The sequence below is a fragment of the Cynocephalus volans genome, chromosome 11 (assembly GCF_027409185.1).
Source record: "Cynocephalus volans isolate mCynVol1 chromosome 11, mCynVol1.pri, whole genome shotgun sequence".
NCBI lineage: Eukaryota > Metazoa > Chordata > Mammalia > Dermoptera > Cynocephalidae > Cynocephalus > Cynocephalus volans.
Genome location: NC_084470.1, coordinates 25,346,472 through 25,373,891, shown reverse-complemented (window position 1 = coordinate 25,373,891; position 27,420 = coordinate 25,346,472). Strand labels below are relative to the sequence as shown.

At 47.6% G+C, this 27,420-nt stretch overlaps 1 protein-coding gene across 1 annotated transcript in view; it reads left to right on the top strand.

Moving 5' to 3' along the window:
• Positions 1-3,647: 3,647 nt before the first annotated feature.
• BFSP2 (beaded filament structural protein 2) overlaps positions 3,648-27,420 on the top strand; it is a 54,038-nt gene continuing 30,265 nt past the window's right edge. The window contains exon 1 of the mRNA XM_063113499.1: positions 3,648-4,136. Coding sequence (XP_062969569.1) covers positions 3,648-4,136 — 489 coding nt within the window. The remainder of the gene's footprint in view (positions 4,137-27,420) is intronic.

Below are 27,420 nucleotides of genomic sequence, written 5' to 3'. Positions count from 1 at the left end.
CCTGAAGGGAACTGGGCCACCTAGGAGAAGACAGCAGAGTGATGCACAAAGCAGGAAAAGAAGACATTGCATCACCCCAGAGGACGCATGCCCTGGAACCTCGCAATGACACCACTGGATGTTGAGTTTAATTCCATCCAACTTATGGACAGCGCATGGCGCTCAGGAATCCACGGAGGACATCAAAGCATCCTTAAACCACGTCCCCCTAACATCACACGACAAGGAGCTTCCACCTGCTAACAACAGGACTGACTTTTTCTGGCAGAAAAATGCCCCCTTGAAGCCCATTCGTGCATCCCCGCCAACACCCACATCTGTGTTAAACACCGTGCCTTTCTCTCAGAGATGGTCCAGATGCAGGTCCCAGCCCTGGAGCTTAAGGATGTTTGCTCTTCTTCAAGGATCTGATGCTTATTGGGGTTTGGCTTTGTTTTCTCGAAGGGGTTGGTATTATGCCCCTGAGGAACATGTTTCTCTAAGAAGCCTTGAAGTGTAGAGCTGTAATGTTTGAAATCTTCATCTTGCAATCTTAAAACACAAGACTGCCAGAGCAAATCGCTTGGGAGAAGACGTCCTCATATCCTCACTCGGCGTTGCAGGCCTGCTTGCAGCGTTAGCTGATGGACTCGCCGTCCAGCACTCGTGTCCCCACCCCCCTCACTGCTGCCCTCGTCCCTGTGCCTGGCACGGTCAACAGGGCTCAGACCCTCAGAGATGCAAGCGGGGCTTCCAGAGATGGCTGCTTCTCTATTTTTTTCCTAATAGATAGTGGCTGGGAGAGGTGATAACTGCTTTGATGCTTCCTTTCTCGAAAAGAAACATAGTTTGATAGTATATTTTGAATATAGATGTTCTTATAGTCAGACTGAAAATTGAACTTGAATGTTGATTCATTTGTTTGTGTTGTTGTGGTCTTTTTATCATGACTTTTTCCTTTCTTCCTGCCTTTTCCTTTAAAAAGAAAAAGATGGCCTCCAAAACTGTGTGTCCTCAGTGTTGTATGAACTTGCTTCACATGAGTTCGGTTGCTGTCTCTCTCAAAGACTCTTCGACCCCCAGAGAAGCAGGTTAAGTGTTGCTCTGAGATTCATTTTCTAACGTGTTGTTGTCTGACCCCCTTAACCTTATCATATTTCTGTTAGCTATTGTATTTGATATATCGATGTGTGTGAGTATATATAGAGAGAAATCTGTAAAGTAAAATTTATATATAATATATGTATTCAAAGATACATATGTTATATATACATATGTGGATGTATGGCTTATTTTTCCTTATACACAGAATTCTGCTACCATGTATATATAAATAAACTTATTTTATTAGCCAGAGGATTAAGTTGCTAATACATTTTGCATTCTTTTCATTTTAAAACAATTTTTAAGGCTTCCTTACGCAGTATCAACACTACTTTATGTCCATCTGTATTTTTTAATCTGATTTTAATAGGAAGTTGGGTTTTATGAGTGGGATGAGCTAATAGGATTAGCAATTTGTCATTTGGTAAAACAAATCCTTTAGAACATGTGTGTGATTTCTCCAAGATAGAATCATCTTTTGTCAGGTCTTTGGGGACACTGGTGTCGATTAAGTTACATGCCTCTCATTCTCGGTCTCTCCAGGGCTCAAGTGAATTTATAGTAAACATCTTTGGGTCAGAGAAATCTGAAATTAGCCTGGCCATAAGTGTTACCATTCTATAGAGAATAATAGTGCCTAAACATGACATCTTTGCAGACAACTTCATCAGTAGCTTCAACCCTTCATTTAGCTTCGGACAATACGTCCTGGAATTCACAAGAATGTAGATCCTCGGGACCCAGTCGGTTTCACCTGTATTAGGAGGATGTTATTATAATGCAGTTTTGCATGGGCCCTTCTGAGTACACGAGAGTGGGTGTTCACGGCAGGAGTGTCATGTCTAAATAAACAAGGATGCTAACTGGCCTTTAGTTGATCTAGTTAGTTTGTTAATCTGTTAATCAAGTAACCAACACTGATATATATATATAAAGTACCTCCTGTATCATCACAAAGAGACAAAGAATGAAAAAAGGAAGAAAGGGTTGTGGTGTCCTAATCAGCAGGAAGAGCACACAGAATATTCTGGAAGATGACCAGGTTTTTTAACTTTACCTGTGCTACCATGAGTGGTGGGTAACAGAGAGGGTCCTAAATAAGTCATAAGAGGCCTTCTCATCCCAGCTCTGCTACTTTCTGGACATGGGAACTTGGGCAAGTCATTGCAGGCCCCAGGGTCATTACATAAGGGGATCATAGCCAATTGTAGAACATGTGGTGATACTGCTGGAATTGTGCAGCGTGCAGCCCAAGTGGCAGTACATGTCAATCCTATACCTCCCAATCTCCCAAGGTCGAATTGGGAATTCAATGAAATAAAGTAGGGGAATTATGCTCAGCTGAGGGATGGATTTGTTACTTGCTAGAAGTTGGTTCCCTTCCCCTTCTCTCACTTAAGTTGTATTCCCACATTCAGGATCTGGGATAAATACCCAGCTCTGGGTTTTGGTTACTTCTCCAGGGTAAAACAAGTACAGTGGATTTTAGGTTCATGTTGTCATCCCTGGGGCCAGAGGAACACTTCTGATTCTGGAGAAGTTATTGAGTTACAGCCCTTGACAGTGTGGCTTAGTGGATACTGAGGGAAATAAAAACCCAGGGGGTATCATCAAATCTTAACTTGGAGCACCCTTGGAGAGCTTACCAGTCAACACTCATTGTCGTTTTTATTTATTAGCTTTCTGACAGATGGGGTAGCAGAGGTGTAGGGAGTAGCTAGAGCATAATAGGTGCCCAACACATGTGAGACCTGAATTTGCCCAAGGTCTCTTATTAGTGTGTCAGAGTTAGAGCCCAGGCCAGTGTGTGGAAAGTACAGTCCAGAGAGGCAAAGTAACATGGCCAGCATCAAGCATCTGATGGACAGCAGAGTGTTAGAGGGCAGAGGTAAGAAGGAAAGGGACAAAGAAGCTGCTTCCAGGACTGAGGGAGGGTGAAGGAAGCAGCAGGCCAGGCTCGTTTTTCCTGAGCCCCTGGCTGCCTCCTGCAAGGCTGGTTCACACCCATTTCTGTCCTCTGTTACCTGTGTGTACTTGTGCTCGAGTTCGCACATTCGCACACACAGGGATGTAGGAAGCACTGAGATTGGCCCTGAAACACCTAGATTGGGTCCTAGCTTGTGATCTGAGATCTGGGGCAAGTGATCGTTACACTTGTGATCTGAGGTTCCTGAGCCTCAGTTTACTCATCTGTGAAATGGGGCTGCTTAATGCCTACCTTCCCCTCTCTTAGACAGTGAAATACACAAATCCAGATGGTCCACCCCCATGGCCTGTACTGATCCAGCCTCCCCCACTCCCTGCAGAAAAATCTGGGAGGTTGGGCACATGACCCAGTATCAAAGAATGCATGAGCGCCTCTCTGCACACAGCCCTGGGCAGGGCCCATTTCTCTTTCAGCTCAATGAATGACGGAAATTCATGGAACACAGCAGACAAAGCAGCCCTGGGGATAGGGGAGCTTCCAGAGAGGCCCGTGACCGGGCCAGAGGGACACTGGGGCTGTAAACCCAAAGCCACTGGACTCTGTAAACCTTCTGGGCAGCAGAGAGGCAGAAGGGGTGATGAGCGAGAGGCGAGTGGTAGTGGACTTGCCTGCCAGTGCCACCTCCAGCATGCCCCTCCAGAGGCGCAGGCCATCCTTGAGGGGGACTCGGTCATCATCCTCCCTGGATAGCCCGCCAGCCTCCAGGACCACTGCAGTGGCTGGCCTCGTTCGAGCACCTGGGGTCTATGTAGGGACAGCACCCAGTGGGCCCATAGGTGGCCTGGGTGCCCGTGTGACCCGCCGGGCCCTGGGCATCAGCAGTGTCTTCCTGCAGGGCCTGAGGAGTTCAGGCCTGGCCATGGTGCCCGCTCCAGGCTTGGAGAGGGACCATACTGCTGTTGAGGACCTAGGGAACTGCCTGGTGGAATATATGGCCAAGGTGCACGCCCTCGAGCAAGTCAGCCAGGAGCTGGAAACACAACTGCGCATGCACCTGGAGAGCAAGGCCATGCGCTCGGGAGGCTGGGGCGCCCTCCGGGCCTCCTGGGCCAGCAGCTGCCAACAGGTAAGTACCGAGGCCGTGCCCTGGCTTTGCAGAGGCCTGAAGGGGATGCTGAAGGCAGAGGGTAGGGTAGTGAATGGTCTGAGGCCAGGGAAACTGACCATAACCTCTTACGCCTTGATGTTAAAAATGCTAATGACAACCACAATGGCCACCTTTTACTGAGGTTCTCTATGGGCCAAGCCCACGCGAGTTCCCATAAGAGCACTATTTCCTGTAACGTTGAAAGCAATGCTGTGCGGTGGGTCATTCGTGACTGCATTTTTCAGATGAGAAAACTGAGGTATGTAATTTGCCCAAGATCACAAAGCTTGCAGGGGGATGGAGCTGAGATCTAAACCTGAATTTTTCTGGATACAAAGTTCCACTTGTCCCATTACCCTGGGCTGCCTCTGTAACCTTTACTATTGCAAAAGGGTCTTATAGCCATCATCCAATTGAAAACCATCAAATGGTGTGGTATTAAAAACAGTGAATAGGTGGAGATGTGTTTCTGTATTCATCTGTAATAGCACTGTCCAATAGAAGCGTGAGTCACATATGTAATTGGCAAGTTTCTATTACCCACAGGAAAAAAAAGTAAGAAGAAACAGAAGATGTTAATGCTAATATCATATCTTATTTAACTCAGTATATCCAAAATGTTATTTCAACATGTAATCAACATAGAAAGTATTAATGAGATCATTTACATGCAAATAGAACTTTCTGCAGTGATGAAAATGTCTTATATCTATACTGTCCAGTCTGACAGCCACTAGCCATATATGACCATAGAGCACTTGAGATGTGGCTAATGAAACTGAAAATTTGAATTTTTAATTTTATTTAATTTTCATTATTTTAAATAGCTACATGTGGCTAGTGCTATCCTTTGGGACAGGACAGGACGCAAAGCTTCCATCTTTTTCCCTTGCTCAGTAGGGCCCTGCTCTCCTGCTCTCCAGGGTAATTTCTGCAGAGCACTGAGCTCATCCATCAAGTCCAGCCTGCAGCCTGTGCTTCTAAGGCTGGGACTGCAGCCAGCACCACACATCTCAGCAGAGCTCTCTGTGGGTGGCTGGCTTCTCTCCTCCCCTCCCTTCCCAAACGCTGGCCTTGGGATCCCTCAGAGCTAAATCAGTCTCTAACCCAGCCATGAACTGCCAGTTCAGACCCTTTACCCCCTGGGGTCCAGCATGCAGCCCCCAAGGGGAGGTCACAGACCTCTATTCTAGTGTGGCTGGGTGATGCTGAGCAGTTGTACACAGGGACCCCATTTGCCCTGCTGCCTCCCATCTCATCCCAGGGTGCTTTTCCTTCACTGTCATCAGTAGCTGGCTGCCAGCACAGTACACGTGATGTGCAGAGCTGTCCTCCCCGGCTCTCCCCTGGAGGGGGCGGGAGGGGGATGCTGTTCCGCTTGTCTCCATTCAGGCTGTGAGAGAGCAAGAGAGCACGATCTTAGAAGAGTCCAGGGCCTTAAAGCCTGTCAAATCTCAGAGGCAGCCATTTCTCCAGGATTCTCCACCACAGTCCTGGTTCCAAATATTTGAGCCATATCAACCACCAGAGCATCCCAAGATAGCCAGTATATCAGCATCTGCTGGACAATTGTTTGCACTCAGATGCCACACAGACTTGTTGGAAGAAATCAGGCATCCCAATTTCTAGGTTGAAAAGTAAGGCCATAAAACAGTACATACTCGATAGACACTGACTTGCTGTGGCTCCAGCTAGCTATAGGAGCTTTTGCAACTTAACTTCTCTGGGCCTGTTTCCTCATATATAAAATGGGTATAATAATGTCTGGATATTCCAGCAAATCCGTAGATAAATAGGATGCATGGTTTCTGCCTACAGGTAGACCACAGACTAGAGAAGCTATAAAATACTGTGAGAGCAGAACAGCCACAACACCAGGTCGCTTTTGCTTCTTTTATTTTAACATGGACTTGAAGATATAGTTAGACCAACCTATAAAACAGAGCTGTTATTTCTGTGTTGCATGGCCCAGCCCACCAGCCGTGTTAAGCTCCAGTCCATCAAAAACAAAACAAAACAAAATTTGACATATTTGAGAAACACACATGATTTTTCAAGTCAGGCCCCACAGAGCTGCAGGAGGGATCACCCCACCTGGACCCCACCCCCTCCCAGGCCCAGAGGAAGCCATCTGCAATCCAGTCACTTCACAGACAGCTGCCTTCTCCTCTCTTGGGGCTCAGAGGCAGCCACTCCAGGCTGACTGTTCCTGGGCTCCAGAAGTTCAAAGCTCTCGCACCCTCACTTACACTCCTTGGCCTGGGGCTTTACAAACTCCCATCTTTACAAACTCTGTCCCCAGCATTCCCTGCTCTTTACAACACTCCCTTACCTTCTCCACTTTGTAGCCCCCTTTTCTCCATCTGCAGCCACCTCCTCCCAACCTTGTCCACCCAGCAGAACTCCTCCTCGCCCTTCTAGCCCAGTTCCATGTACCTCTGCTGGCTCCTGAGGCCTCAGAGCAAGCTCTGAATAAGTGAGCCCTCGATGGGCGTGTTGGGCACCTACAGAGAAATTCAACCTCCTCCCGAGCCTGGCCCCCAAACACAGACTCCAAGAGGGACCTCAGCCACCCGAGGGTAGGTAGGGGGAATGTCCATCTTGGTGGCACTTTCTCGGATCAGGCTGGAGCAAGCAGTGGGGAAGTTCAGAGCAAGTGACAGCACAATTTCCTTTTGTGTTCAACACTTCCGTAAATGTTTGAGAAAGGAACCTGCTTTCAGAGAATAAAAAAAAAGGGGAAGGAAAAAATTTCTGCCCTTCCCGCCCCCCGCCCCCTCCCAAGCTAACATAGGAATCTCCTGGAGCCATTCTGGGAAGTGGGGGCCCCTGTGCCCAGGAATCTCCCCACAGTCTCTCCTACCCACCCCCGAGAATTTTCACCCACCATCTGCGAGGAGACCGAGACAGGCTTTCAGAAAAACAAGGAAGAGGGTGGCGGGGCAGGGGGGTGTTGCTGTCTCTGTGCAGAAAGCCCCCACGTGGAAAACGACACAAACTCTGGGGGCCAGGAGGACTCACACCAGGAGAGAATCAGGAAAGCCCTCCTGGGGGCGGGATCTTCTCCATCTTTATCACTAAGTTTGTAAGCCTTGGAAGGGCCACCCTTGGGCCAGGGTCGGCTCCACGGGTGCACCAGCAGCGTGGTCCTGCAGGGCCTTATACTCAGAAGGGCCCCACACTTGGTGACTCATGCCCTGCAGTGACCATCTTGAAATCCTTAATAATTTTCTCCGATGGAACAATGGAGCATGCACCAGGGGCTCTTGCATGGTCCTATCTCGCTCTGTCTCCCTGGCACTGGTTCTGGGCAGCCCATTCCCTTGTCCCCAGGAGCCCAGGACCCTCCTGGACTCTCCCTTCTTGCCCCTCCTGGGTGGCAGCAACTGGGGGGCAGGACAAGACTCTTGCCCACCCCTGACCCAGGTACCTACAGGGTGGCACTGAGATTGTAACATTCTTTGAGGTCACCACCCCCCGCCCACCACCAGGACATGACACAGCAGTGCAGCGGCTGGCAAGAAGGGTAACCCAGTAGCTGGAGGGCTGTACGCACACCCTGAGTTATGGAGCAGGCCCCCGTGTGCCTATAAGGGTCTGCATGGGTGGAATAGAAAATTAAAATTAAAATTAAAATTAAAAAAGAAGATTCTCTTGATCATGAGGTTGAGAGAATGACCACAGAAGAAAGGAAAAAGCTTTATATTTTAGTAACTTTGTGTTTTTTCCTTCTTTTAAAACAAGTGGCCTGACATTTTCATTTTGCACTGAGACCCACAAATGCTGTAGCTGGTCTGCTTAGGGTTCATGTATAGGAAGTTGCTTTTCAATTCCAAACCTCTCTCTCTCTGCTCCTCAGCTCTGTTAGAACCTTCCAGCCCTTTCTTCTGCTAAGCAGTGAAAACAGACAGGAACGCCCCAGGCGTTCAACAACCGAGACATATAGTGAGGGTGAAAGGTGATACAGCTGAAAGACTAATGAAATTTAGTGACACTTCTTTAGTCCTGAATTTAAATCGGAATTACCAATATAAACTCATGATGTATGTGATCATAAAAATAAATATATACCTATTTCCAACCCTGGCCACTGAAAAGATCTAGAAGCAATGGCCAACCCAGTGACAATGAGCATTTCTAGCCTCAGATTTTGGTCTCTAACAACCATCTTTCACTAAAAAGGCTCCTTGGAGAAATGGCAAATCCAGGTTTGGGAACAGAAAACGTACAAGATGAGTCGGAAATATCTTATCATACCAGGAATCAAGGAAGCTCTAAGAGTCATGTCCAAAGACTCGGGAGCCAATTTGGGAGGCAGTTATGCTCACCACCATACCACCAACATGCTTCAGGAGCCAGTTGAATAAGCTCCCACTAACCAAAGATGGCCAAGTATTAGTAAGGATATTAACTGTAATGGATTGAAACACATCAACATGTTTAAATCCATGAGTTCAGTGTAATTTTTAAAAACCCCACTAATTAATCACCTTTGGAATCTGCTGGGCAACCAAGTCATTATTTTAATGACTAGTAAATAAAGAGAGCAGAATCATGCATTTTTCCTGCCTTTTCTTTAAGACCTGTAGGTGAGAAATAGAAATAATTGAAGAGAGGAAGTATCTTTTTATAGAAGTATTCCAGCTAACAAGCAAAAAAGAGTAATATAGTTTTATTAATTTTTTATATCAATAGTAATATTAATTATTAAAATAGAACTAGAATATCTCCACTTTGCAACCATAATAAAATCTTGACTCTAGGCTATAAGGATCATCAAATGGCTACTAACATCACAAAAAGAGACCAGAAACTACTAATTTACAGAACATGCAAGAATCAGATGAATCTGTTAATTGACACCGCAGGGATGAAATCAGCAAAATCCAGACTCTGGGAAACTATAGGACCCATAACCCAATTTTTTCAACAAATAAAAATATCAAGGGAAAGAAGGGAGACGGAGGGAGAAACCTACAAATTAATAGAGACCAAATTGACATACCAGCCCATTGAAAGGACTCCGTTTGGGTCACTATTTAAACTGTTAAAAAATACATTAGATGATTGAGGAAAGATGAACACCAATTGGATATCCAATTAAGTTGAGGGATTATTATAAATTCTTAAATGTGATCATGGTTATGAAGGTATGTGTTTTTTAAAGCGTCCCCATAATTTAGCAATACATACTGAAATATTAGAAGAAATAATGTATCTGGGATTTGTTGGAAATAATCTGAGGCAGAGTGGGAATATGTGGCCACACATTTGTAATCATTATTGCTTTTATTGTTTGGGTTTTTCTGGCGGCTGGCCAGGACAGGGCTCCAAACCCTGGACCTTGGTATTATCAGCACCACACTCTCCCCAGGGAGCCACTGGCCAGCCCCTGCATTTGTAATCACTGAAGCTGGGTGATGGGTATATGGGGGTCCGTTATACCATTCTCTCTTTTTATATATGTTTCAAATTTTCATAATAAAGATGAAAATAGAAGACCAGCCTGAGGGTTGGCCCATGGGTGTTAAATGAAATGATGTCTATAAATTGCCTGGTGCTTAATCAGTGCCCAGTTAAAGTTCGTGGAACTGAATGAACTTGAAGATACACCCATGAAATGAGTGGTAACATAAACAATTGTTTACATACATGAATGTTCATCCTACACATGCTGTGGGAGTTTCCAGAAAGAGCAGAGTATCGACTAGTTCTCAGAGAGGGTGTCCCAGGAGGTGGAGACTGAATGTGGGTCCCATAGAACATACCAGAAGATAGCCCTTCAGGCCAGTGCCCTGCATGGACCAAGGCTGAGAATCTGTGTGTGGGGCAGCCTTCCCCACCGAGGGCCAAGCTCTTGTGGGGTCACTGCTCTGTTCCCATCACCTCTCCATTTTCCAGAGCCTGGGACAGAGTGGTGCACCATGGCACACAGGAGGTGCTGAACAAGTGTCTGGGCAGTGAGCCCTGAATACAGGACCAGACGGACTCAAGCTTTCAAATAGGAACCCCGAAGTTAGGGGCACGAGGGTTTCTTTAAAATTCCAGACTAGAAGTGGAAGATTGGAAACAATCTTATTGTCTGACATGGCCAAGTAACACAGGGGCATCCTCTGCAGCTGTAAGAAAAGAAGGAAGCTTGTTACATATCGATGAGGAACTAGCACCAAGACACTCGTATATTGTTGAGTAAAAGGCAGGCTGCAAAACCGTGTTCTGCCATGATTTGTGTTTATAAAAAAAGAGGGGGGGGGGCAGACTCTCTCTGGAAGCTTCTGGTGAGAGGGCTGGTGGCCAGAGACAGGGTTAGGAGCAGGAGCAGCCTTGCTTTGGGCTATATACTCTTTGGCACTGTTAGAATGTTCTACCTTAAATACAAGATGAAGTAATAAGTAAACCTCCTACCAGCAGCTTATTACTGGTGGTGATGGGGGCACGGTAGTTCCTGCCAGGCTCGGGGCAGGAAAAGCCCTCCCAGCCTCACATAGGCAAGAGAACCCTTCTACTGACTTGTCCTGCTGGGGGAGGAAAAGTCCCATCCAAGGTAAAAGTCACATCCTTCTACCCAACAAAAGTAAACATCTGTACGTAAGAGCAATATGAAAGACCTTCTTTTTTTTTAAAAAAGATGACCGGTAAGGGGATCTTAACCCTTGACTTGGTGTTGTCAGCACCACGCTCAGCCAGTGAGCGAACCGGCCATCCGTATATGGGATCCGAACCCGGGGCCTTGGTGTTATCAGCACCGCACTCTCCCGAGTGAGCCACAGGCCGGCCCCTGAAAGACCTTCTAATGGGCTGCACTCTCCAGAAGAGCTCAGGTAAAACTGAGTCCAGGCAGCTGGCACCAGTGCCGGGACCACTGGCGGCTCGTTAGGGGGACTCATGGAAAGCGTGGCTGAGCCAGCGGGACGCGGTGCGAGGCCACCACCCTCCCAGAGGTTCACGCTGAACCCCCAAAGCCAAGGACTCCACTGAGGCATGTAAACCCTAGCCCATCATCATCTGCCTGGGGAACAGCACGTAAAGACTCCCTTACATGGTTGGACCGAGCTAGGAGAGCTGACCGTCACAAATGCATCATTCAGCAGAAATGAGGAGCAATTTCAGCTGCTCTCCAGGACAGAGGAGGCAGCACAGGGCCGGTGAGAAACTGCACCGCAAAACTGACCTGCGACCACAGAGCACTTGTCGTTTTTACGTATTTCAGGGGCCCATGAATGCCATGTAAATAAGTCTCAAGGGGATCACTACAGTGTGGAGACAGAAATGAAGTTAGCAAGACACCCCCCTTTCTGCAGGCTCTGGGCAAAACTACACAGCAGACCGGGCGCCCTGCCTGAATTCCAACTGCCCAGCCCCCCAGCCTCTGTCCTGTCCCCTCCCCTCTCCATCCCCAGCCCGTGCCAGGTAAGAGCCCATTGCTCAGGCCTGCTCTCAGCCAGCTCTAGGGACAAAGGTTATCTGACAGATGAATGTTTTATTACTCACTTGCCAAGGCAGTGTGGGCAAGTCTCTTAACTCACTGGAGCCTGGGCCTGTCTGTCTGCATAGTGAAGACGAAAGCATCTCTTGTGGGTTGTCGTGAGGAGTAAATGAGACAAGGAGGTGAAGCCCCTGGGGCAGCTCAGAGTCCTGGGAGTTCACTGCGTGTGGGCTCCGGGCATCCCTAAGGAGCACTGCCTGGGAAATGAGTCGTTCCTGGTGGGATCGCAGGCAGCCTGCACATGCTAGGGCCCTGGTACAGAGCCCATGGCCCCAGGCCCGCCCAGGCCAGGGGTCACCTCCATGGGCAGCCTTGGGCAGGCCCCTGAATTCCTAGGTTCAGTTGGCCCAGATCCAGCCACCCCTGGAGTGGGCACAGGCGCTCCGGGGGTTCTATGGGTTCACCTCCAAAGTTTCCCAACAAAACCATGTACAGTGCTTTGGTAAGAGGCGTGAGGATAAAGTACCCACCCCTTCACTGTGAACTGCAGGTCTCAGCTACGACCCTCATGTTTGCATGACACCTCCAAGTTTTAACAGGAACTTTTATACGCTGTCTCCTTTGATCTTTTCAATGATGTATGGGGTTACTCAGAGAGGTGGGATTATGCCCAGTGTGTTAGCTCAGGCTGCCAGGACAAAGGACCATAAACTAGTTGGCTTCAACAACAGAAATTCATTTTCTCACAATTCTGCAGGCAACAAGTCCAGGAGCAGGGCGTCAGCAGGGTTGTCTCTTCTGAGGCCTTTCTCCTGTGCTCATAGATGGGCATCTTCACCCCGTGTGTGCACACGGTCTTCCCTCAACATCTCAGTCCAAATTTGTGCTATTTTTTTGGCGGCTGGCCAGTAAGGGGATCTTTTTTGTTGATAACACCCTTGACCTTGGTGTTATCTTGCAGGAAACACGAGTCACATTGGGTCAGGGTCCACCCTCACAACCTCATTTTAACTTAATTATCTCTTTAAAGGAACTATCACCAAATATAGTCACATTGTGAAGTACTGGGGGTTAGGGCTGCCACATGAACTTCGAGGAGGGGTACGCAATTCAGCCCATTAACACCCAATTTATAGATAAAGAAACCCCGAGGCCCACAGAGATTAAGTTCCTCATGAGTTAGTGTTCCAGCAGGACCAATTCAGTGTTGTTGCTACCCCCAAAACATTACTGAAAACTTCCCGTTCTACTCATTTATAAGACCAGAGTTAGTCCTGTCCCAGAGCCCTGAAGGGTAAACGGGTTCACAAGTATGCTTTGAGCGCCCCTGTTTGATAAGACAGAGCTATAGTCAGCAAAGGCCCTCTCCATGAGGCGTTTAAGCTCTGGAATGTGCCTCCATTTTCTCCCCTTTTCTGCCTCTTTTAATTTGGAAGAAACTGTCAGAAAGGGCGATTGATCCTTACCCAAGCGCAGCTCTAACTGCAACTAACTGCCTTAACCAGGACGCGTGAGGCAGGGCGGCTTCCAACTTGTCAGACAGCTCAGAACTGAGACTTGAAAGCACAATAGCTTTGCTGCCGCGGAATGGTGCGGCCCCCCGTGGGATTTCTATTTTTCTTTTTCAGTGATTTTAGTGCTCAGGAAAATGTGCTGAGCAGTCAGCGCTGGAGGCAGAACGTCTTTATCTGAGTAGAGCTCACCGACTCCCGTGGCGCATGGCTCCAGCTTCCCCAAGACACTCCTCCACGGGAGGTGGGCACCTGCGTGGGTGGGAAAGGCCCCTGCCTACAGTGACACCTACATCAGAGGTTTCCAAAGACTGCTGAGCTGGGATCCCTGTCCCCTACAGGCGTGAGCCCCTCCCACCACCGCCTAGCTTCCTATGCTGCTTGAAGAGCTAAGAGTTTGTTGTAGGAGGTGACAGGCCGCACCCTGTGGCAGAGGCCCCAGATGCCAACCCCCATGGGTCCTGGGCCTGGGGGTGAGGCATGCACCTGTGAAAGCCCACCAGCCAAAGACCACTGGGAATGTCCTTACAGGTGGACGGAGTTGGGTTTCTTAGCTGCAGCAAAGGGGAAACCCTGACGTCTCAGGAAGGGGGCGTCAGGAGAGGCTTGTTACAAGGTTTGGATTTGTGCTGGTGATTGGGGGAAAAGTTTAAGGATGCGAGGGCTTGTTCTGCATTTGATGCTGTCAGGAAGTAGGGGCAGTTTGATGAATGGGGATCTTAATAATCTTTATCCAGGAGGTGGAAGGAACGGAGCAGGCAAGAGCTGCCATTAGTAAAGAAACAGCAGTCACTTGTCACTGGCGTGAACTGGAAAAAGGAATGCTGAGTTTGGTGGTGGACATTGTCCTTGCCTCTCTGTTCAAACATGACCATGGCATGCCCTGGGGTCCTTTCCACCGTGACCACAGAGTGACCTTGTCTGATTTTCACTGACGTTCTGTAAGCGTTCATGGGCAGGTGGGAATACCAGGGCCCGGCTGTGAGCTGCCAACTCTCAGGCCCCCCACGCCGAATGCGGCCTCCTCAGCCCCTCAGCCAAAGCAGTGGAAGGACGGGGGACACAGCACTGGCGTGCTGGGACCTCTCACCTCACACACACCTGTGCACGACCATCGAGGCAGAGGCTCAGGTGTGCTTTCTTGGGCTGTGCTGTGACTTTAGGAAGCAGGGCTCTGTCTCACCAACGCTGAGAGGATGTATCTCTGGGACCCACACTCCCACCTCTCCCACCCTTCCCTGCCCTGGAGTCTGCCTCGGTGGTCGCACACCTAAGCAGTAAATGGAGGTAGAACAGAGCCCAGGGCAGGTCCAGCTTCATCCTTACCAGAAGAGAGGCCCTGGCCGAGTTAAGAACCCCCTGAGAGCCAGTGTCCTTATCTACAAACTGAGGGACAGTAGTCCCTCTCTCACAGGATCGTTGTGAGGACGCTGGGAGACAATGCACATGAACTAGAAAGCAAGCTTCAGGAGAGAGCAGTGTATCCTCTCGTGCTCCCTGCTGTTTCTCTAGCACCCAGGATGGTGCCTGGTATATAGTAGGTGCACACTAAATATTGGCTAAATCAACAAATGGAGGTGCCCAGCAAAGTAATCAGTTAATAAGAAGTAGCTATATTAGTTTCTCAGGGCTGCCATAACAAAGCACTGTAAACTGGATGGCTTAATACAACAGAAAGTCATTCTCTCACAGTCCTGGAGACTAGAAGTTGGAAATCAAAGTGTCAGCAGGGCTGGTGCCTTCTGAGGCTGTGAGGAGACTCTGTTGCAGGCCCCTCTCCCAGCTGCTGTGTTGGCTGGTGGTCCCCGGCTTGTACACGCATCATCTCAGTCTCTGCCTTCACCCTCCCTGTGTGTCTAGGTCCAAATTTCCTTCTTATAAGGACCCCAGTCACATTAGATTAAGGCCCACCTTAATGAACTCACCTTAACTTGATTACCTCTGCAAAGACCTTATTATTTCGAAATTAGGTCACATTCACAGGTACTGGGGGCTCGGACTACAGCATATCTTTGGAGAGGTACACCATTCAGCCCATAACTTAAGTAGCTATTGTTTTGTTCACGTTATAGTCCTGATTTCCAATATTTTGTCCTGTTTCCTCAAATGTCATTTAAAAAGTTTCCAGAAACACCAATATTTCTGCACCCTCGCTTCCTTTTGCCCTTGGAATCAGATCCCACATCTTATCAAACTACATGAGGCTTGGGGTTTATAAAGGAAAGCCATGGCACAGAGAACCTGGAAGAATACTGTTCACATAGCCGAAACACAGTAAACACCACTAAGTTACCGTGTGACCTTGAACACATCACTCCACCACTCTGAACCTCAGTTTCCTCAACTGTTGAGTGAGGGATTGGGTTTCACTAACACGTCCCTGCAGACACACAGGGCCACTTCCCTTTTGTGACTCTGGCAGGCAGGTGAGATGCACCTTCTCCATGGACCTGAGGACCTGGTGCAGCCAATCCTGCCTCTGTCTTCACTTCTGGCTGCTAACTGGCTGTGTGCCCTGAGACAAATCACTTTCCCTCTGAGGCTCCTCCTCTGCAAAACCACAGTGTATGATTCTTGGATCTCCCAAGCCTCCAACCATAGCCCTTTCTGTCACAGCTGCTCATCATCTCCAAGCATGGATGAAGCAAAAGAAAAGGGGTAGCCTCCAGTGAGCCCATTTCCCTAATCCTTCATGGCTTGGCTGGCTGGGACCGGCAATGTTCAGCCCATGCTGGCCACCTCCTTCCTTCCTGAGAGTCAGGTGGCAGCCTATGCCCCAACACTGATGCAGCAGCAGTTTTCTTCACTAACCCCCAAATACCTGCCAGAATATATCCCAGGTATTGCCAAATGGCAGTGAAGGGAGCAATTGTCTAGACAGGGATTTTACCGAGACAGAGCAAAGCCCATACCTGATCCAAGTTCACAAAAACCGAGATTAAATTAATCCAGTGAACAGCTGGAATTTGCAACTTGGACAGTCACCAGCACTGTGCCCGCCTCTAGCTGGTGCTGAATACATGTGAGCCTTTTTTCCTCTTCTCGGACCCATCGCCATTGTGGCCCCAGTCACCCGCTGCTGTCATTCTGGGCCTACTCATTGCTCTGGGAATTCTCAAGAGCAGAGGTATGGTCTGATCGTTCCTGAACCTAACACCTAGCACAATGCCAGGCACAAAGAAAGTACAGAAAGAAGGAATCTGAAGAAGTACTGGTGTATCACAGTGGCTAATGGTGCAAGCCATAGAGTCCAAAAGAATTCAATCCAAACTCTGGCTTGCCGTTGATTGACCTTGTCACCTTCTTAGCCTTTCTGAATTTCAATGTTCTGATCTGTAAAATGAGGATAATATCCACTCCACAGAGTTGTTGTGGGATTAAATCAAATAATTCACTTAGAGCACTTAGCGCGATATCTGGCCATGGTAAGCACTCAATAAACTGTGGTCGTGATCTGCATCATCATCCACAGTGGTTAAGATAATAATATCCATGTGGATTGCGTAGCGCATCTTCCACCATCTGCCCAGCCGACTTTGCAGTACCCCAAGGGGAAGGAATTAGCATTTGCACAGTGGCATACAGGGACAGGCCCCCGGTGTCTCAGGAGCATCCCACTTTGTGGTAGCAATTCTAAAGTGGTCTCCAGGCCAAATCAGAGTTGCTGGATAGCCCCTTTGAGGTGAGGGAGTCCCAGGCTACTTACTACCTTGGGCCTGGTTCGCTTGGTCAGTGGCGCCACCTACTGGCTACTCTAGGAACTGTCTTGCATACCTAATCACCTCACTGCAAGGCGTTTCTTTGTGTCAATTCCTGGGTTCTTCTAATCATCTCCTCGCTGCCGAAGCCACCTTGATCCTGGAAGGCCAACCACACAATTCATACCACCCCGCAGCCATTCCATTCATGTCAGAATTTCCACAACAGCTCCCAATTTCATGAGGATTATGAATCAACCATAAATTTTCACTCTGCCCTGAGACTTTACGTATATTAGCTAGCAGGTCTGTCCCTATTCTCTTCTGCTTCTATTTCTGACTGAAGAAACCCCGTCCATCCATTGCTCTTTTGGTTACATTTTGTGTTACTCTGGGGTTTAGTCAGAGCTTGAGTTTGGAGTCAGGGATCCCGAGTTCATCTCAGCTCACCTAATACTTTGCCCAGGTCCCTAATCTCTCCAGCCTTCAGCTTCCTTTTCTGGAAAAGGCGGGTGATAATTACACCTGCCGTCATGACCCAGATCCTTTTGAAATTTAAAGGAGAAAAAGATGAGCTTTGCCAGTGTCAGAGATTAGGCTACAACTCCTCAGCCTGTGGGTATAATTAGTGTCACACATGTAAGTACAAAATCTTTAGTGATGGTGGCAAGTGTTGGCCCTGCCTCCTTCCTCACCAGCAGCCTTGGCGGCATAACATTTGTCATATTAGCTACTGTGGGGCTGGCACAGAATTCAGTTTTATTCTGCTCATTCATCAGGCATTGGGCGGGTCTGCTATGTACCAGACACTATGGGAATTCAAACATTACAGAGTCAAAATTCTCAGACTCCAGGACCTGGAGGTCTAGGAGAGGTGAGGAGGAAGCAAATCCACACATGGGTCCAGCCCTGTTAAGTGCCTGCTGTGTGCCAAGCCAGTGCTGGGCATGTGACGGATGTCAACTGTCCATCAAACAGGAAGGACTCACAAGGTATAGTTATAAAAGCATCTTGGTTTGATAGAGACCTCTCCCCAAATCCCTTTCAACCTACTCAGTGGGAGGTAAATACTGTCCCCTCACCCTGGATGAAAACACGAATGGTCCCATGATTTTTCTGATCACTTGCAGGTAACTAAAAATTGCACATTTACTTTAAGTTACAAAACACAGTCTCAATTCAGCAGGTAGAATGTCCTGTCAATGTCCTGCTCAGCACTTCAACCTGCATTTTCTCCCCCTCTCCCTGGTAGGACCCAACACCCGGGCAGGGGATGAGGTCGGCTCTTTCTTGCTGTTGTCCCCACCCCTGCTCCCTGCTGCTGCTTCCGACCCAGCCAAGTCTAAGCAGGAAGAAAGGAAAGGAGGGCAGGAAAGTTCTTCCTCGGTAGATATTGTCATAAGTGATGTCACAGTGTCTGGGTCTGGCTAAAGTTTAAACCAGATTCTTTCCGGTTTCTGGACACTTTTCTAGATTCCTCTGAGACTCCCTGCTGGGCCATCTGCAAGCACAAGCCTGTCCTTCAGCTTACCACGTATGACTCATTTAACCTCACAGTGACGCTATGGTTACTTTTATGACCCCTTTCTTATAGATGAGGAATCTGGGGTGCTGAGCAGTTAAGTAACTTATCCGAGTTCCCACAGCTGGGAAGTGATAGAGATGAGACTTTTAACTTGGGTGGTCTGATTGCAGAGCCTGTGCGCCCAGCTCCACTCTCGACAGACACAGACTAAGGCTGCAGAGGGCCTGACCCTCCAGGGGTGTCCGGGCCGGGGGAGCACGAGGCTGAGGCGTACACATGTGTTAGGTTGGACTGTCAAGAAGCAGAGCCCACGTCCAGGATCCGTGCACAGGCGGCGTGTGTGGACGTGCTCCCGGGAGACCTGTGAGGGTGCGGGGAGGCAGGTGGCAGGCAGGGCACGCAAGGACCCGTCTCAGGCCAGCCCTGGCTTCAGCCTCACCCTCCGATGTCTCAACCCCCAGCGAGGGGCTGGACTTTCACGCTCCCACAGCTGGCAGTCATCCTGAAGGGCCAGTCCCCAGGAACTTAGAAGTGGGCTCTGGTGGCCTGAGGGGACTCTCCAAAGGCAGAGCAGCAAGTGCTGGCTGTGGGAGGGGAAAGCCGGGAACCTGGCGGCAGAAAAAAATGTTAAAACCAACCTAACACAAGCAAGCAATCTGTCAGGGCCCTGGCAGGATCTGCCACAGCAGCCGCACCTGAAATAGGAAAGAAGCGCTTGCAACTGGGTTTAGGCCTCCACGAGTCCCAAGCGGATTTCCCAGGGACATAAATTCCTCTAATGTTGGCGAGCGCCCAGGAAACACATCTGGTCAGAGGAAAGTCGGGGATAACTGTTTCTGCAGGGCCAGTCGGGTAAGCACAAAGGCCTTGGAGAGCCAGGCGGCGGGGACTGTGCCTAGGCGTCCTGCCTGCACCTCTGCAGCCACGGCCCCTGCTTCCAAGGCCACACTTGCTGCCTGCCCTGCGCTTGCACCCGAGCTGTCCTCATTCCTGCGGCCCTGGGCCCTCCTGCCCCTCCGCCTCGTCATTCCCCACCCACCCTGACCCACCTGCCCCCTCCAGCCTCCATGTGTGTTAGGGGCCCGGGCGCCAACCACTGGGCTGGTTTTATTTTCCTAGTTGATTTTATGTTGCCTCATTTTTTCTTCTTAATTATGAAATATTTTGAACACATAAAAAGCGTACCCCACACTCAGCTTTGTAGACTCACTGTCATTTGCTGCACGCTTTTTAAAAAATGAAATCAAAGCTTTTAGATACAATGGAAATTTGCTTCGTGCTCTACCCTGATTCAGTTTCCCTCCCCAGAGGTCGTCACCACTCTAAATTTGGCATTCTTCCTTCCGTTGAATGTTGTTCCAGTTTTACTCTGTGTATACAAACCTTTTATAGGATTGTTTTGTGTGACTCCAAACTTTATATTAAATTGTATTATACTGTGTATTAGTCAGGGGGTCGCCAGAGAAACAGAAGCAATAGCACGTGTACACAGTGGTCCCCCCTTATCCACAGTGTCAGTTACCTGTTGTACAGTACAGTAAGGTATTTTGAGAAAGAGACCACATTCACGTAAGTTTTATTACAGTATATTATTATACTCGTTCCATTTTATTGCTGTTAATCTCTTACTGTGCCTTATTTATAAATTAACTTTATCATGGGTATGTATGTAAGGAAAAAACATAGTACAGTCATGCGCTGCATAATGATGTTTCGGTCAACAACGAACTGCATGTACAACAGTGGTCCCATGAGACTATGCTACTGTATTTTTGCTGTACCTTTTCTGTGTAGATGCGTTCAGATATCCAAACACCACTGTGTTACAGTTGCCTACAGTATTCAGTCCGCTAACATGTTGTACAGGTTTGTAGTCTAAGAGCCACATCTATACCACCAGCCTAGGTGGGTAGTAGCTATGCCATCTAGTTTTAAGTCCACTCTGTGATGCTCACACAATGACAAATCCCCCTAATGGCACATTTCTCAGAATATCCTGTCGTTAAACAATACATGGCTGTATATATAGGGTTCAGTACTATCCACAGCTTCAGGTATCCTCCTGAGATCTTAGAACATATCCCATGGATGAGAGAGGACGACTGTATATCTAGAGATTTGTTTTAAGAAATTGCTCACACAATTATGGAGGCTGGAAGTCCAAGATCAAGGTGTCGGCAGGTTGGAGGCGCAGGGCAGAGCTAAGGTTGCAGTTCAAGTCTGAAGGCCGTCTGCTGGTGGACTTTTCCCAGGGGACCTCAGTCTTTGTTCTATTCAATCCTGCAACTGATTGGATGAGACCCACCCACGTGATGGAGGGTAATCTGCTTTACTCAGAGGCCACTGATGTAAACATTAATCTCATCCAAAAACACCCTCATGGAAACATCCAGAATAATGTTGGACCAACTATCTAGTCATCATGACCCAGACAAGTGGACACATAAAATTGACCATCCCATAGTGTTTCCTTCCTCAACTTGCTTTCTTCACTCACTGTGTTTTTGACATTTACCCATGAAATGAAAAGTAACATTTTATTGTATCTATACCATAAGTTTTGAATTTTTCTGCTGATGGGCATAGGTTGCTTCTAATTTTCTCTATCACCAACAGGAGGGGGCATAAACCTTTTCATGCACATATGGGAGAGTTTCTCTAGGTCAGGGGTGGGCAAACGGTAGGCAGGCTGAATCCCACCAGGCACCTGTTTTTGTGAGTTAGATTTTCTGATTTTCTGGAGCACAGTCATGTCCATGTATGCACTAATCGTCTATGGCTGCTTTCGCACTGCAGGGGTCGAGCTGTATAATTGCAACAAAGATGGTATGGCCCACAAAGCCTAAAATGTTTACTCTCTGGTCCTCAATGGAAAAGTTTCTGACCCTGCTCTAGGTCATTACATTGGAGTAGAACGGGCTGTACCCACCATCAGCTTTTTTATGGCATTGCCAAGTTACTCTCCCAAGTGGCTACTCCAATCGACCCTCCCAGAAACAGTGTGAAAGCTCTGCTTTCTTCAGATCCTCACGTCCCTTGGTATTATCAGCCTTTAAATAGTTTGCCAGTCTGATGCTTATGAATTGGTTTCTCCTTGTTTCACGTATTTGGCTCTTTAAACGCATATCACTTCTTCGTTTATTTCACAAATATCTATCAAGGGATTACTGTGGCATAATATGTAGCAGGTGCTTTAAAAATGTTTAGGTTTGACTTGCTTGGTTTACTATGCACCTGGTACTATCAATATAAAGCTGCCCATTTTACAGGAGAAAAAACTGAGCAATCTAATGTTAGAATCACAATTCAAACACGGTGATAAGGCAAGATAGCTGAGAATGGGCTTTGCAGGCCTGCTATGAAAAGGGAGCACTGTGGAAAATAACCAAATAGCTGGCATTATTCTGCAGGCCCGAGGATGCTCGGTCGGCAAGTAAGACAACAGCTCGGCTATCTGCCATAGCTTCTGACAGCCAGGGCACCTACGTTGTAATTCTTAGCAGAAAGGGCCTATATTTCACACAGGCATCCGCAGAGTAGTTTAGTAATTAAACTGGTTTTTTTGTTTTCCCCTTTGACCTTAGAAAATAAAACATCTGTGATTCTGCGAAGAGAGTAAGTATAAGAAAGAAGCTGTCTATAATTGATCCAAGAAATAGAGCTTTATCATGTAAAGCTACCGTGAGAGCCAATGAAGAGGAAGCGGGTGGAGTGTGAGTGACTGAATCTTCATTTTTCAGCCAGGAAGTGAGCAAACGAAGTTGGGGCTAATAACTGGAGCAGTTGAGAAATATGCAGAAGCGCGGGCGGGTCTGCACAAGAAAAAAGCTGAAACAGCTGCGAGTAGGATGTGGGGATAGGAAGGCGTGCGGCAGGAAGATGTCGCTCCAAGGTCTTCAGGAGTGTTTAAGCTTTTAAATCAAGTGCGTGTATTACTTTCATAAATTTTTAAATTGAAATACAAGAACTATAATGTAGAGCAAGGACTACTGAAATATTGATAGATATTCCAAGAGATACGTGCATAATAATCTCCAAGATGGGGGTAGAAGTTGATGGGAATAGAGATTTTAAAAGTTAGCTATGATATTTCAATTGTGGAAGTGGGGGTGGGGGGTATTATTCTAGTCTGTCTCTACCTTTATATATAGTTGCATATTGTTGAAATTTCCCATTATAAAAAGTTTTTTAAAAAAGAAAAGAGAGCAGCATGGACTATGAAGTCAGACAGGCATAGGCTAAGTGTTAGATGGGCCACTTAGTGCTGTGGGCAAATTACTTAAATTCTCTGGGCCTCAGTTTCCTCATCTGTATAGTGGAAATAATTGATGTGCACCCATTTTGAGTGACCACTCACACTGGGTATAGGGATTAAATGAGATTGTGCCTGTGAAGGGCTTGCCATGGCATCATACGTGGTAAGTGCTTAAAATGTGTTTAGGTTTGATTTGTTTGGTTGCTTCTATTTGGGGTTTTATAAAGAAAGTTCAGCTCTAAAACTTGAGTTGTGCTTCTCAGGTGCCTTGTATTTAGTTGTATATCTCTAATTATGTTCTGCCTTATATGTTTGCTGTTGTTTTGTGTTAATTTTCTCTCCTTGGCTAGCCTGCTTTGTCTACTCAATTAGCAAACATTTACTGAGCACCTATGTACCAGACACAGACCCAGGTGCTAAGGAGGCAGAAATGAGAGATTGTCCCTGGCTGAAAGACTCATAGGTCAGTGGTGGAGAAAGATATAAAAATATCATAATAAAATATAGCCTGACAACTGCAGTAATTGAGATACACCCACTGGAGAGATAGTACAGAGGATGTCCAGTGCAGACTGAGCAGGGTTTTGAAGGACGGATGGGAGTTCGCCTGGCAAAGGAGAGTAGGTAGGTGGGGGTGGGGTGGTTAGGTCATGACACACAGAGGTAACAGCAATAGTCAAGGGCTGGAAGCTGGAGCAGCCTGAGGCTGTTCAGAAAAATAGTTTAGTCCATGGCAAGGGAGTGAGGAAGGGATAAAACTAGAGTGAAGGATAAGGCCCAAATTGTCAGTGGCCTTGTGTATCAGGCTAGAGAGTTCATAGGACACAGGGGACATGGGAGGGTTTATGCAGGAGTGCACCTCTGAATAAAATATGAGCTCAACTCTGCTTCTTAGTAAGTTCATTCCAGTAGAAAGAGGGATGGGATGTTGGAAAGCAGAGAGAGAGAGAGAGAGAGAGAGAGAGATGTCATGGAGGGAGAGCAGCTGGCTGTCCAGAGCCCCCAGAGTCACTGTATCTTAATGTACCTGGTGCTCAAAACTTAGATTTTCTTGAGGCATCTGGAGAAAAGCCCTGAAGGGCTGGCTCCTGACAAACTCTGCTGACATACACACCCAGAACTATGTTATAAATACACAGTGATGGTTGTGCCTATTTAGTGTCCGGCACTGACGCCTGCTGTCTAAAACTAGCCCTCCTATTTCCAAGGTAGTTGGGGGTGGAAAGCCAGGTGAGCCCAAAACCAGACCTTGGATTGGGGAGAGGCTCCCAGGGAAAGTGAGGCCTAAGGAACCTTGCCCTCTCATGACAGAGGGCAACTTCTAGGGACCAATGTGTTCCTGTTTGCTCAACAATGGCAAATAAACACCACCCACCAGTTCTGGCCTCTCACTCCCTGCTCATCTGACCCCTTCTGCAAAGGCAGTGTGTCTTCAGCCAGAGCACAGCTTGGTGATGAGGTCAAGGCTCACTTGCAGGACAGACTCAGAAGTGTCCATTGTTCTGGGCTTCCAGAGCGAGACCCAACTGTGGCCCTCAGGTGTCCCTCATTCTTCTTGGACACCCAATGGCTGTGACTGTGCTTGAGGGTGAGCTGTCTCCAGAGATGACTGAACTTCTGCATCACCTGCTGACAATTCCCCTAAGTTACGTTCACTTTCAGATGCAATCTTACCTCACTGTGCTTGGGCGGCTTGTTTTTGTTCCCAGATAACAACTATCAGGTTAAACCAGAAAAAACATGGTTAGGGCTCAAACCAAGCTGGATAATAGAGTGGGGATGAATTGGAGGCACATCTATGTGGGGAATTAATAGTTTTTTCACTTGGGAGACAGAGGGGGAGGTGCTGAAGGTGATTCTCAGGTGCAATCGGGTAGTAACCTGGGTGTTCCCAACGGTGGGAACCGGGTCTTCCCCACTTCGGTTCTCCATAAAGAAGCAGCACTGCTCTGGGCTCCTGAATTCACCTGATTGCTACTGCACCAGACACTGGGCTAGGGAAGGAACAACTGGGACAGAAAGGCAGTGCCTGACCCTGGGAGTTTATAGTCTGGTGGCAAATACAGACAAACTAACAAACCAACAAACAAAAATTGATATTGATAGTAATTACAAGCTGTGGTACATGTTTTAAAGAAAGCCAACCAGGTGAGAGGGGCAGAGTAAAGGAAAAAGCTCTCCCTTAGGTAAAGCGACAGGAGGAGGGGGCTACCCACGCGAAGGAGAGGGGAGCAGCAGTCCAGGCAGAGGCGACGGCATGCCCTATGGTCTTGAGGCAGGACAGAGGCTGGCGTGGTCCAGAAAGACCAGAGACCAGCATGGCTGGAACCTCATGAGCGATGGGAAGATTGACAAGCGTGCAGGGCCTTGAAGGCCACTGTCAGAAGTTTGGGTTAAGACTTTTAATTTAGTCTAGTCAGAGGGACATGATCTGATTTTAAGAGTTCAGGAAAATCACTCTGGAAGCAGGAGGAAGAATGCATCAGGGAGGGAAGGTCAGGGAGGAAACTAGAGGACACTGTAGCGGCGTAGAAGAGCATGATGGTGACTTGCCCCAGGGTGATATCAGGAAAGACAGAGAGAAGTAGACAGATTTGAGATACATGGTGTGGGTAGAACCGACTAGACTCAGTGTTGGATGGGAGATGGGAGAAAGTGAGAGGTCAGAGATGACTCCCCGGTTTCTGGGTAGATGTTTCCTGAGATGGAGAGGATTAAGGGAGATGGGGAAAGGAAAGACTGAAAGGCAAAAATCTAGATTTCCATTTTGGGACACATTAAGTTTGAGATGTCTGAGAAACAGCCAAGTGAAGACATCAAGAAGAGCATGTGTTTGCAAGTCTGGAATTGAAAGGAAAGTTCTGAGCTAGAGATAGAAATACAGAAGTCATTAGCACATGCAATGGTGTTTAAATCCATGTGAACAGGTAGAGATCTTAAGGATAAATAGAAGCTCTAAGACCCAGTCCTGAGAAACTTCAGCATTTAGAGGTCATATAGGGCAGAAAGATCTAGTGAAGGGGAGAATGGTGAGAAAGAACGAGCAATGAAAGGAGAGAGAGAGCAGAGAGTGGTGTCATGAAAGCCCAGAGGGAAAGTACCTCTTCTGTGGCAAATGCGACTGGCAGGTGAAGATGAGCTCAGAGAAGCATCTGTGGGTGTGGTAACGTGGCGGTCTTCGCCATCTTGGTAAGGGCAGTATCACTGGCGTGCTAGGGACAGATATTGACTTCTGGTTCATTTATTGCTAGAAGCAAGTCATGTTGAACATCCAACTTGAAAGTCAAATAAATGTGAGAAGGGTTTCCGGGAGTCTTGCACCTTGCCCCTGCAGCAGCTGAGTTTAATGTCCCAGGAGCCCTGACTTTCCCACCTCTTCCCCAGCCTGCAGCTCTAGCTGAAGGGATGCCAAGACCTTTAACTCCAAATAGAGCATTAAGTGTACCCTGGGACCCCAATGATAACATTTTTTAAAATGCTGCTTGTCTTTGGCTTTTTAAAAACACAATGATGGTTGTATTAGTCCATTTCTGTTGCTTATAACTGTATACCTGAAACTGGGTAATTTATAAAGAAACTTTTGGGGGATACATTTAACCTACAGAAATGGTCAAATCTCTTATCTACCACACCAGCTCCATTTATTTTAATAACTATATCCACAGTAAGAAGAAATAAAATCCTCATCATCATAGCACCAATGACCAGGGCTTTTCAAATGACTGTGGACAGGAAAAACTGAGAGAAAAAAATATATACTAAGCCACTAGATGGAAGTCTTCATTCAACTGCCTATGCATTTGGTAGAAGTGGAGTGGGGTCAGTGCCAGCCTGCACAGACCCATCAGAGTCATTCTGCTTTCATTGAACAACTGCTTTGTACAAAGACAAATAATAACAGTGGCTGCTATTCATGGAATACTTAGTCTGTGTCAGGCAGTCTGGGGAGTGCTTTACATACATTGGCTCACTTAACTCTCACAACTACCCTAGGAGGTAGGCAGTATTGTTATCCTGATATAACACGTGAGGAAATCAAATCTTAGAGTTACTTATTCTGAGGATCTGGCCCAAGCTGGTGAGTAGAGGGGCTAGGTTCAAAAATAAGAAAACACTGCCATTGTCTGCAAAGTGTTCCTTCTAAGTGTGCTAAGATAGCGATACCATGCCACAGGGGTGAGGAGTGACTCAGATGCAGGAATGCTCCAGGGAGAGAAGAAGAGGATCAGCAAAGGCCCCACCATGCTTTCAGCGGCCCAGGCTACAAACTTAGGGGTCTTCCTTGATTCTTTTCTTTCACTCTCCCAGCAATCACTCCATCACCAAGAACTGTCTGTCCCACCCCCAGATATGTCTTAAACCTGTCTGCTTCTCTTCACCTCCCCTACAACCACCCTAATCAAAGCCACCATCCCCCCTCCCTGGACTACTGCAGGAGCCTCCTAGTTGGTCCCTCAGCATCATCTCCTGTTTCCTGCAAATCCTCCCTTCCCACCGTAGTCAGGGGGGTCTACTTAATACACAGATGACATCTGTACCCTGCTCAAAACCTTTCCAATGGCTTCCCAATAACTCCCACCTACTTTCCACTGTCTCCAAGGCCTTCCCCCCGTGATCTGGCCTTTGCCTACCTTTTAACCTCATCTCCTGCAATGGCTGCTAATTCCCCAACAACCAGCATAGAGCCAGCATAAAGTAAACAATCATTATGTACTGAAGAAATGAAGCCGGGAATGAGAGTGAATGAACGAAAGAGAGATCCATGTTTGAGGAGAGTGTGAAAGTGGAGGAGTTCTCAGGGAGCCCGGGCTGGTGGTGGGAGGTGGAAAGATCGGTGCTCTGATGTAG